Below are 10,948 nucleotides of genomic sequence, written 5' to 3'. Positions count from 1 at the left end.
CGCCGTCCCGCCGCGCATGCGCCGCCGCGGCGCTCGCCCAGGGCCTGGCGCCTTTTGTGAGGGCGAGCGAGCGGGCGGCGCTAAGGCCCGGCGGTGGCCTCCGCGCCCGCGCCGGGGGGTCTCGCCCTCCTCCGCGCCTCCCTCTGCCCCTTCCCCGCCCGCCGGAGCTAAAGAAAGAGCAATGGCGGCGCGTTAAGCCCGGCGTTCCTCGGCGCGGCCCGGCGGCTGCGGACATCCCAGCCCCGTCCCGACCGCAGCGGATGCGCGCCTCGCCTCAGGCCCCGGCGGGACCCTAGCGGGGCCCCGGCGCCCGCCGCCGCTTTTCCTCCTCCTCCTCCTCCTCCTTCACCTCCTGCTGCGGGCGGGCGGGCAGCTCAGGGTGCCCCACTCCCCTCAGCGGCCATGGCCACCGAGCTGGAGCCGCCGGCGGCTGGCGCCGTGCCGGGCGCGGCACCGCTGGAGGCGGAGGAGGACGAGGAGCACTGGCTCTACGGGGGTAGGTACCGCCGCCCCCGACCGCACCGCCAGGCCTCGCCCCGGGAAGCAGGGGAAGGGGGAGCAATGCAAAGCACCCAGCAGTTTTCCCCGGCCCCGCCTCACGGGCCGTCCCTGGGATGGGAGCATGGGGGTGGCTCCGTCTGCCTCTGGTGTGCGGGGCCCGGGCGGTGTCACCCGGCCGCGGCGGGGTGTCACGCCCCTGCCCCGGCTCTCGGGAGGGGGCCGGCAGCTTCCCTTTACGGGGCAGGCGCTTTGGCTGCGTGTGTTTGGGCATGGTTTATTGTCCGTTAAACACTTCACATCGTGATGCAAAGAGGTTAATGTGATGCTTTAGTACAATTTCAGTTTACTAATCGTCTAAATTTTGCTAATCTCATTGATGAAGATGAACCCTAGGGCTAGGAGGGGACTAATGTGTTTGTGTGTCCCTAAAAGAAGACATAGGACTTTTTAAAAACGTCTTTGTTCTCCTCGTAGATTTTCCACATGAGTGCTTTCACATTTTCTCTTCCCATAAATGTTAAAAGTCTCTATAAAGACCTTCAGAGCTGACTTCAGTCCCATCTGTGATATTTGGGTTTACTTCTGTTCTGAGACTTTGCATTCACGTTTTGAATTTTGTATCGGTGGTGTAAGATTTCACTACTGCAGATAGGTTTTGTTTGTTGGCTTATTTTTCAGTTGGCTTATTTTTTTAGTTGCTCCATTTCTAGTTGAACTTTCAAAAGAGAACATTTCGGTGCCTTGGCACTAAAAAGGTATTTTTGTATCTGTGATGCGTTTTCGTGCTTGAATTTAGCTGCTTTTCTTTTACTCAAATTATATTTTGGGGGGGTTTTGCCTTTTTTTTTTTTTTTTTTTTTTTTTTGCAGATGACACCACTGGTAAGCAAGAAGATGGACCAATTTCTGGGTGAGTCCAGAGGCTTTTTATTCATTAAAACAATACATGTTGTAAAGATCAAGCCATGGTGAGCATAGCTTTAGGAATGCTTCAGACCAATGCAGTTTACAGAAAGACCAGCCTGCCCCCTTCCTGTCCCATGGGATCATTCCCAGCTGCTGCTCTTGGGCTAGGCCATCATTTAGGGAGTTGGAAGGTGAACTGGATCAGTAAACTGATTTGACTTGAAACTAACTTTTCACTCTTTTTTTGTCCTAAATCACATCTGTTTTCCTGTTTAATTTCCTGGGAAAAATGGTGCCTTGAGGATTGGCCATTGTGTTGGCCTTGCATGGGTGAAAGTGGCCCATGGTTTAGCATGGAGAAACTAAAAACTTTTGAGCCTAGGTAAAACCAGGATATGATCAGATCAACAGATTGCATGAGATGTATGAAGTATGTGGTTTGAGTGAGATGTGGGGGCAGCTATCAGTTGGACTTTGTGATCCTTAGGGTCTTTTCTAACCTGAATGTTTGTGTGATTCTGTGAACTCAGTGATCAGTTTAGCTTTCTGTTTATGGTAAGTGTTATCTGTCCTTCGTTGTAACTCCTTTGTAGCAGTTTCGCATCAGCATGGTTTTGTTTCAACACAAACATTGTTTGCCAGTTTCAAACATAACATGGTTTTCACAAGACTTCATCTTCACTGGATGTCTGTGCTGAGCACTCTCAAAAGTTCACTTGGTATTTATTGTCTTTTAAGATCATTGTGAATTCAGTATCTGGAATTTCTGATTTTGTTATGGATGCTGTCATGCTTCTGTAGTAAGTATCCCATGCTTAGGGAATATGCAGACTTGTCCACAACCAAGTTTTAGGCAGATTCAGTAAATTGCTGCCTAAAAACTTCACATGTGCTTTGTGAGAAGGCACAACTTTTATTTTAGGGGGAAATTAAATACTAACTTGCATAGATCTTTTGCTCCTTCATCATTTTCATCTGAATGTAGTTTTACTTTACAATTAGGATTAAAGATCTCAGTTTCCAACAACTGTCTCTGTTAACTGCAAGATATATGAAGGAAAAACATTAATGGTCATACTAAAGCTCCCTTTTTGATTTTGCTCCTTTATTCCCCTCCTTTTTGTTTTTCCTTCTTTCCTTTGTTGCACAATGAGACTCTTCCTAAGTGAAGAGATTGGGGTGTTTTAAGAAGAACAACTCTTTGCTATGTTGTTGAGGGCGCCACTGTAGGGTTGTGTTGCTGGCTTGTCTGGAGTGCTTGTCTCTACCAATGAAGCAGCAATCAGTGCGGTGCAGGATGCTGCACCCGTTCCCATTTCTTAGCCTAAAGGATGCATTAAATACCCCTAGGATGCTGTCATCTCTGCAATGCACAGGTTTGTGGTGACCTTCTGAGGACATCAAAACTTTTTTTTTGCATGCAGATGATGGCTGTGCACCTACCTATCAGATTGTTCATTCTTGGGCAGCAAACAGGTTAGGGAAAGATGGTTCCATAGCAAATGTTTATGTGAGCTCAGATTCATAAATTTTAATGCACACCCACAGATAACTTCATGTGACTTGAAGCTGAAGGTAATACTTGTAACTGCCTTAATTCAGTCATCTTGGATTCTTAAAATTCCAGGGTTGAGGTCAGTGCCATGAGCTGCTTGGATTTGGCAAACAATGCAAAAGGTTTTGGAGCCATCTAAGAGCTTTTCTGCAGTGGTACATCTTTTGGCCTTCATGTAATAGCTGATGTCTGCAACTCTGAAATGCTTTCAGAGGCTGATTTTCTCTTAAGATGTCTTGGCTACTTCTATAACTCAAAATGTCTTCAGCTGGTCACCTCAGGAACTTGGTCAAAATGGGCTTGTGCTTCCCTGGTTAGCTGCTGAATCTTCATCCTGTCTTCTTGGTTTTGGTTTGAGTGTTGACTTTGATATGGCTCTTTTCTAACATGGGAGCTTCAGTAACTGTCAAGTTGTTGGTTTGGTTTTATTTTATGCTTGATAACTGCTTTCTGAGTTGCATTAGTGTGATCTTTTGGCTTATTTGATGTCTGCCTTCTCTGAAATGGATTTAATCTGACCAGTGTTTGTAGTCTGTTAGGTGTTACCTGTGTTTTTTTCTATGTATATCTATTATCTGGTGTGGGGGCTTAAATTAATAGCAACATCTCCACAAAGCACTGGAGGAGAATTGGGTTTCCCAGGCTGTTTTAATTGTTTCTTGAAAAGCCAAAGTGATTTTGATTTTCCACTAGGTTTTCCCAATGACATTAAAGAAAAATGTTTTCTCTTTGTGTTTTAGTTCTGTAACACTTAGTATACTCTTTTCCTAGCACGTGTAAATCAGTTTGACTTTCTTTACTTGGCTAATGCAGTAAATAATGTTAATGTTCATATGAGCTCTTTAACTGGAGGTAAATCTCAACATGGCTGTTGTTGCATCACAACTAATTTGTAGTTGTGATGAGATTAGGTGGATAATTACTTGTCTTTGAATTTTAGCTACTCTTTAATGTAAGCTGTTCGTAGGAACACTAGAATGACTTGTAATTTCTATGGGGCAGGTGTCCTCACTGCTAAATGCATGTATTTAGCCTGGAGAAGACAAGCCTGACAGGGGATCTTCTCAAGGCTTTTCAAGAACTAGAGGACGGGGCCAAGATGTGTTGAGTGACAGGACAAGAGGCAAGGAGCGCAAACTGGAACCCAGGAGGTTTCATCCAAACATGAGGAGAAACTTTTATGCCGTGAGAGTGCTAGAGCCCTGGAGCAGGCTGTCCAGAGAGGTTGTGGAGTCTCCTTCTCTGGAGAGATTCCAAACCCACTTGGCTACTGTGATTCTGAGCAAGCTGCTATGGGTGACCCTGCCTGAGCAGCAGATTTGGACTGATTGATCTTCAGAGGTCCTTTCCAACTCTGCCATGCTTGGATTCTGTGATAATTACAAGCATCCTTAAGGACAAGGTGAAGTTTGGCTTATTAGGGTCTTAGTCCTATTAGCCATGATTGTGCTGAACCAAAGCTGACAGCTCTTAGAGCGGCCACTTACACGTCAGCTGTTAAATGGTGCTTGGCTGGGCAGCCATGCTGTTAGGCTTTCAGAAGCTCTACGCTGGTTATTTTCAACAAAAGCAAAGCCAGGCAGGGATGATTAATGGTTGGAACTGATGATCTTAAAGGTCTTTTCCACCCATAATGGTTCTATGATTTGTATTTTTGTTGTCTGTTTGAACTACCTGCCATCAGAATAAGCACTCTATGTGAAGGAAGCCATTGTATGACAGTCACCTGAATTAATGCTCTAGAAATGTTTACAGGTGGACCTCTAGATTTGCCTTACCCACTTTTTATCATCTGTCACCTTTACTAGACACACAGAATCCTCTCATGCTCTGCAAGATGCTCCTCAGGAGAACCGGCCTGTCAGCAATGAAGACCGAGAGATGTCACAACATGTACGTGTTCCACTGCAAATGGTAGACCTAGTTATTTTTGTGCTTCTCAATGCCCATGGATGAAAAGATGTAAGTGTAAAGATGCTGCTACTGCCTAACATGTCATATTTCTCATGTAGGAGTGTGCTGATGGTCAATTCCCAATCCTAGCTACAGCAACAAGCCTCTCTTCTCAGCTTACCTCTGTAGTGGGCAGTGAACCCTCATCTGTGCCCACTGAAGAGGCTGAGGAGAGCTTGTGATGCTGCAGTCTGGCAGGAAAAGCAGAATGTGATGTCACTTCCAGCTCAATATTTAGTATGACTTCTTGAGGGTCAGTAAAGTATGGGAAACACTGCGATAGACAGCCCAAAGTGCTGGGAATCAGTTTTGATTCAGGCTCAGACCTCTCAAAGTGCAGCCTAGTGGCTCAGTGTTGAAAGAATAGGAGGAGATTTGCTTCTCCACCTTCTGTAGCTTTCTGCCACAGAAGTTGTATTTGCTTCAAGGTTGTTAGGTGAAGCCTGGTGAATGTATTTTGGTGATTGTGTACTTCCCCTTGGACCATGGAAGGAGATGTATCAGAAAAGCCCCAGCTCTTTTAAAGAGTAAGTGAGAGGAACTGTGGGACATGACTGATAAGGTTGGATCTTAAATCCTGAATTCAGTTTTGGGCCATTCACTCCAAGAAGGACATTGAGGGGCTGGAGGAGGTCCAGAGAAGGTCAATGAAGCTGGTGAACGGTTTGGAGCCCAAGTCTTGTGAGGAGCAGCTGAGGGAACTAGGGTTGTTCTGCCTGGAGAAAAGTAGGCTGAGGGGAGACCTTCTGACTCTCTACAACTGCCTGAAAGCAGATTGTAGCTAGATGGGGGTTGGTCTCTTCTCCCAAGGAACAAATGACAGAACAAGAGAAAACTGCCTCAAGTTGCACCTAGGGAGGTTTACATTGGACATTAGGAAAAATGTCTTCACCAAAAGGGTTGTCAAGCCTTGGACCAGGCTGCCCAGGGCACTGGTGGAGTCCCCATTCTTGGAAGGATTTAAAAGTTGTGTGGGTTTAATGGTTGGAAACGATGATTTTGAAGGTCTTTTCCAGCTGAAATGATTGTATGAAGAAATTCTTAGAACTGAGCTAAACCTTCCCAACCTTCAGAAATCTTATCACAATTCTAACGTAGGGTCACTTCTTTAAAGTCCACAGAAGTTTCTTTGTGGGCACCTGTCCCATATCCATTGAAGACTGGTTGCCTCCATGGCTTTTGCCCTCAGAGCTGTGTGGCCATGGAGTGCAGTAGAAGTTATGTCTTGTTATCACAATTGTTCTTTCCGACGGTCTTCCATCGTTCAAACATTGTAACGTTAGAGGGAAGTTCATCACTTTTATGTCTTAATGAGCTCAAATTTTACATACTCATGAGCCTTTATCGTTGCTAGACGCTTCCCAGTGGTGAAGATGATGAAGATGACAGCGATAGTGACAGCGATGATGATGATGTTAAAGTTACGATTGGCAACATTAAAACGGGAGCACCATCGTACATGTACGTACGGCTGAGCGTGGGGTTGGGTTCTCATCTGCGATACCTTTGGTGTGTTAGCTGGGCTTGGAAGCGGCAAGGAGGGCTGGTTGTCTTCTGGGAGGCGATGGAGCAATGGTTGGAAACACCAGGATGGCATTAGAAACTGATGGGCAGCTCTGTCCTGCTTGTTGGAGAATCCCTCTGTAAAACAGGAGGGATAATTCATGGGGCTGCTGTTGGAAAATTAATCATGTAATTACTGTGCTTCATCAGGCAGAATCAAAGGTGGGAGGTTACATTTAACTCATCAGCTGTGAAAACTTCAAGAACCCAAATCTGCATTTATTAGAATTTTCGTAAGCTGTGAAACTTACTAATTTTTTTCCTCACAATGCAAAAATGGTGAGGCTGGCTTTGCCAACCAGGAAGTTATGTCACTGGCTTCAAATTCTACCTAATTTGCATTGAATTAAAACAAGATGATAGCACTTTTGCTTGCTGCTAGCAGCCTTTTCCTTCAGGAAATGACACTTCCCTGCTTCACAGCACACCCTAGTATTTCCACTTTATGGATAGTTTTCTTCTCTTATTGTAGAGGTGGTTTCAGGATGGATTACTGATGGATTACACTGAGTAGCTCCATCTGTTAGCTCAGACATCCTTTTCAAAACTTGCTTTTCCCACCTTCCTCTCCTCCTTCTGTGATCATCAATTATTTCCCTTCCATTTAACTACCACTGTGTGAAATAACCTTTCCCCTCAGGTTCCAGACAGTCCTCTTGGGTTCTGTTATTGTCAGTGACTCTTTGCTGCATTTCTGTAGGGATAGAGAAACTTCTGTGGCAAATCAATTTCACTTTTAAGGTGTTGAGACTTGGTACTAGAAATCATAGAGAGGTATGAGCAAGCCCAAATGAGCTAAGCTTCTTCTAAAGGACTGAATACCTTTTGCCTGAAAATCTTCATCCCAGTGACTTGTTCAGATACCAATGCAGTGATTCTTTTCCATACAGGGGAACTCCTATGAATCTGAACTTAAAAACGGGTAGAGGCTATGGAGCATCTGCTTCAGGTACTGCTGATGTTTTTATCTTTCACCTTCTGCAATATTTCACTTACTTGTCCCTTATCTAACAGTTGGGGTGGTTGCAAGTCTTGGTCTGTGTTTGGGAGGATATAAACATTTATGCATTTTATTTAAACTAGGAATAGGGAATTGGGTGCCAGGATAGTCTTGGGGTCCAGGGTGCAGTGGAATGGTTTAATTACCCCTCATTGAGCAAGCTGTTATAATGTAAGAAATCTCTTGTTACAAGAAAATCTGTGTATCTTGGGAGGGAAAAAGAAACATTTTGCTTAGCTAGGAGAAAGTTCTGTTTTCATTTGGGGTAAAGTTTATGCATGCTTTATTAAATTTGTCTGTCTGTAGCATCATTCTGAGCTGGATTTGCTTCTCTGCTTTTCACCTGGAAATGCTGCATACCCTGGGTACTTACTTATAGAGTGACTAAAGTAATTTTTACTAGAAGTTGATTGTTGCTCCCTACATGCTCTAAAGCCAGCAATGAATTCACAGTAGCACTTTTCTTTTTGACTGGAGTAATTTGCTCAGTAAATTAGAGAATTAAACTGTTACTACTTTGAATGCAATACCTCTCTTCTCTTCAAAGCCAAGTTGCAGCCCAAAGGTATTGACTTAGATGCTGCAGGGAATATAAATGGATTGCCTGTTATCGAAGTGGATTTAGATTCATTTGAAGACAAACCATGGAGGAAACCAGGTGGGGCCTCACAGTTCCTTGTGGTAAATATTTTCTGCAGTTTTAGTTATCTCCCTTTGATTTCACATGTAATTTCTGTCTATACGTTGCTGCCAGGGAGTAGGAAGGTCAGAACAATGCATGTTGCTCAGCCTCTGATGCCTGTCCAGACAATCAGTGACATTTAGTGATTATCAAGCCATGCTTCTACCTAAACCTAGGTTGCATTTCCTCCAGCAGCTTAATGTGCCCAGAGGGAACAACTTTTTATTTAAGCTTCTATTTTATTAATTCCTTCTTTCAGAAAATTATAATGTTGTATATTGTACTATACAGGGGTCTGGAGAGTAGTTCCTGCGAGGAGCAGCTGAGGGAACTGAGATTGTTCAACCTGGAGAAAAGGAGGCTGAGGAGAGACCTTCTGGCTCTCTACCACCCCCTGAAAGGAGGTTGGAGCCAGGTTAGGCATTGGGCTGTTCTTCCAAGGAACAAGTGACAGGAGGATGAGAGGAAACAGCCTCAAATTGCACCAGGGAAGGTTTAGATTGTACGTGAGGAATAATTTCCCTATAAAGGGTTGTCAAGGCCTGGACCAGGCTGCTCAGGGTGCTGGTAGGGTCATCATCCCTGGAGATATTTGAAAGCCATGGAGATGTGGTGCTGGAGGACATGGTTTAGTGTTGACCTGGTAGTGCTGGGATAATGGTTGGACGTGATGATATTGGAGATCTTTTCCAAACAAAGTGGTTCCATGATATTGATACAATAATATTTGTGGGCCTTAAAGTCAATTGAATGGGACCAAGATTTGACTGATGATGTTTGCTCTCCTCTTTACATGTAGAAGTTTGCTTACTTTATCTCTCCTTGGCCAAACTCAGAATCATCCCCATGCACCCTTCTCATTTGGTTTCTGGGATGTCTACACTTCTGCAGGACAGTGCTTCTTGCAGAGGTCACTCATGGTGGGAATTACCACATGAGCATGTCATGATAGGAAAGCCATCTTCTTGTGTCAAATATTCTGCTGCAAACAGTTGAATAAAATGAAGCAAAACTAAGGAGAGACTGAGGTCTTTCTTTTAGGAAAGCTGCACTGCCTAGTTCTTTACTAGATTCTACCCCTGCTGCATAACTGCAAGTGAGCAATCTCCACTTCTGTCTTCTGGGCAGTATTGTCCAGACTGTGCAGACCAGAAGTACTTTGCACAGCAGCTTTAATATGTACATGGTCTCTTTTGTTTTCCTGATTACTGTTGAGGAGATTCCTACTCAGAAGTGATTCTTGCATCACAGCTCTGGGGTGCTACAAATAAACTGTTTGGTTTATCAGAATTTGATACAAGAGGAAATAAACTAAAGAGAACCAAATTTTTGCTGTGCTACATAAACCTGCTACAATTAAATATCTGAAGCAAAAACTCCACTTACCTCGTGTCAAAAATAATTCTTCTCCCTTCCAGCCCTTGTACTTTGTTTTATTGCTTGTTGAGTATGTTGTGGTTTTATAAGGCAGGCTGTGGTGTGTTTTGGTAGCTCTTGTCCACCTGAAATGAAGGGCATCAGAGAACATAACTGCTGATAACTACATGGGCACATCATAGTACCAAACCACAGTACAGAAGCACTCTGCTACTAGCTAGAACAGATATAACAGAGCACATAGCCTTTGCTCTGCAGGGGATTTCCCAGTGACTGTAAGAACAAATTAGAAGGAAGGCAACAAAGTGAAGTTCAGAGATAAAGCATGGAACTTGTGGTCATGCTGACATCCCTGGACCAAAATGAAGCCAGCTGGCCTTGAAACAGTGTTGAATTACAGATATAGGGAAGCTGCATGCACAAGTGTGTAGCCTGTAAGCCTACAGAGGTGTAAGTTTATGTTGGATAACAAGTAGCTTGTTACTCAACAGCCTTTCAAGTTTATAGCCAGTTAATTGTTCAGCAGGTTGGGATCTCTTTGAAGTGAGAGGAAGAAGAAATATAGTGTGGAAGAACTGATAGAGGGCTGAAATAAAGGCTGATAAAATAGATATGTAAATATCACATTGCTGAGTCTGTGCTGGGGCAATTTGCATGTTTGGGTGGTAGGACAGGAAGAGCAGCCTGCCTAGAAGATAAACTAAAACCTTGCTGTGTAGATCCAAGCTCAGCACGGTCAGAATGTTTTGCATAGCCTTTATGTATCAGTCCCTTGGTTTAGAATTGGTCTGTCTAGGAGTAGCTTTGTGAGGGGGATGTTTGAGGGACACCTCAGCAGGGCTCAGAGACGCTTCATAATGTTTCCTGTTGTGAGGTGAACCTTCAGAATTAGGTGCAGTTAAGTTTGACCCTCTGCATCTGTTTTGGCAAGCAGTCTGTGGCCACCTCTCACTCTGAAGTGCTCATGCTGAATTAGCACATTTCACAGAAGACTGTCAAGATAACAGTCTTGGAAGGCTGTGGATAGGGTCGTGACTGAACTTGTGTGCTCTGAGACGTGTCGATAAATAACTTCCACTTTAGCCATGTCACATCAAGGTGGTGGAGCAGGTCCAGAGAAGGGCAATGAAGCTGGTGAAGGATCTAGAACACAAATCTTGTGAGGAGCAGCTGGTGGAACTGGGATTATTCAGCCTGGAGAAAAGGAGGCTGAGGGGAGACCATCTCCCTCTCCACAACTCCCTGAAAGGAGGCTGGAACCAGATGGGGGTTTGTCTCTTCTCCCAAGGAAGAAGCAGCAGGAGAAGGGGAAATGGCCTCAGGCTGTGCCAGAGGAGGTTTAGGTTGAACATGCAGAACAACTTCTTCCCCAAAAGGGTTGTTAAGCCCTGGAACAGTCTGCCCAGGGCAGT

The 10,948-nt window shown here is 44.5% G+C and overlaps 1 protein-coding gene across 1 annotated transcript in view; it reads left to right on the top strand.

Annotated features, from left to right (window-relative positions):
* Positions 1-402: 402 nt before the first annotated feature.
* LOC128972609 (pre-mRNA 3'-end-processing factor FIP1-like) overlaps positions 403-10,948 on the top strand; it is a 29,883-nt gene continuing 19,337 nt past the window's right edge. The window contains exons 1-6 of the mRNA XM_054388681.1: positions 403-496; positions 1,371-1,410; positions 4,770-4,854; positions 6,269-6,375; positions 7,368-7,426; positions 8,025-8,135. Of these exons, the coding sequence (XP_054244656.1) occupies positions 403-496; positions 1,371-1,410; positions 4,770-4,854; positions 6,269-6,375; positions 7,368-7,426; positions 8,025-8,135 (496 nt within the window). The remainder of the gene's footprint in view (positions 497-1,370; positions 1,411-4,769; positions 4,855-6,268; positions 6,376-7,367; positions 7,427-8,024; positions 8,136-10,948) is intronic.

Source organism: Indicator indicator, chromosome 17, assembly GCF_027791375.1.
Source record: "Indicator indicator isolate 239-I01 chromosome 17, UM_Iind_1.1, whole genome shotgun sequence".
Classification (NCBI taxonomy): domain Eukaryota; kingdom Metazoa; phylum Chordata; class Aves; order Piciformes; family Indicatoridae; genus Indicator; species Indicator indicator.
The sequence above is the reverse complement of the archived record's forward strand: the minus strand, read 5'-3'. Positions and strand labels throughout refer to the sequence as shown.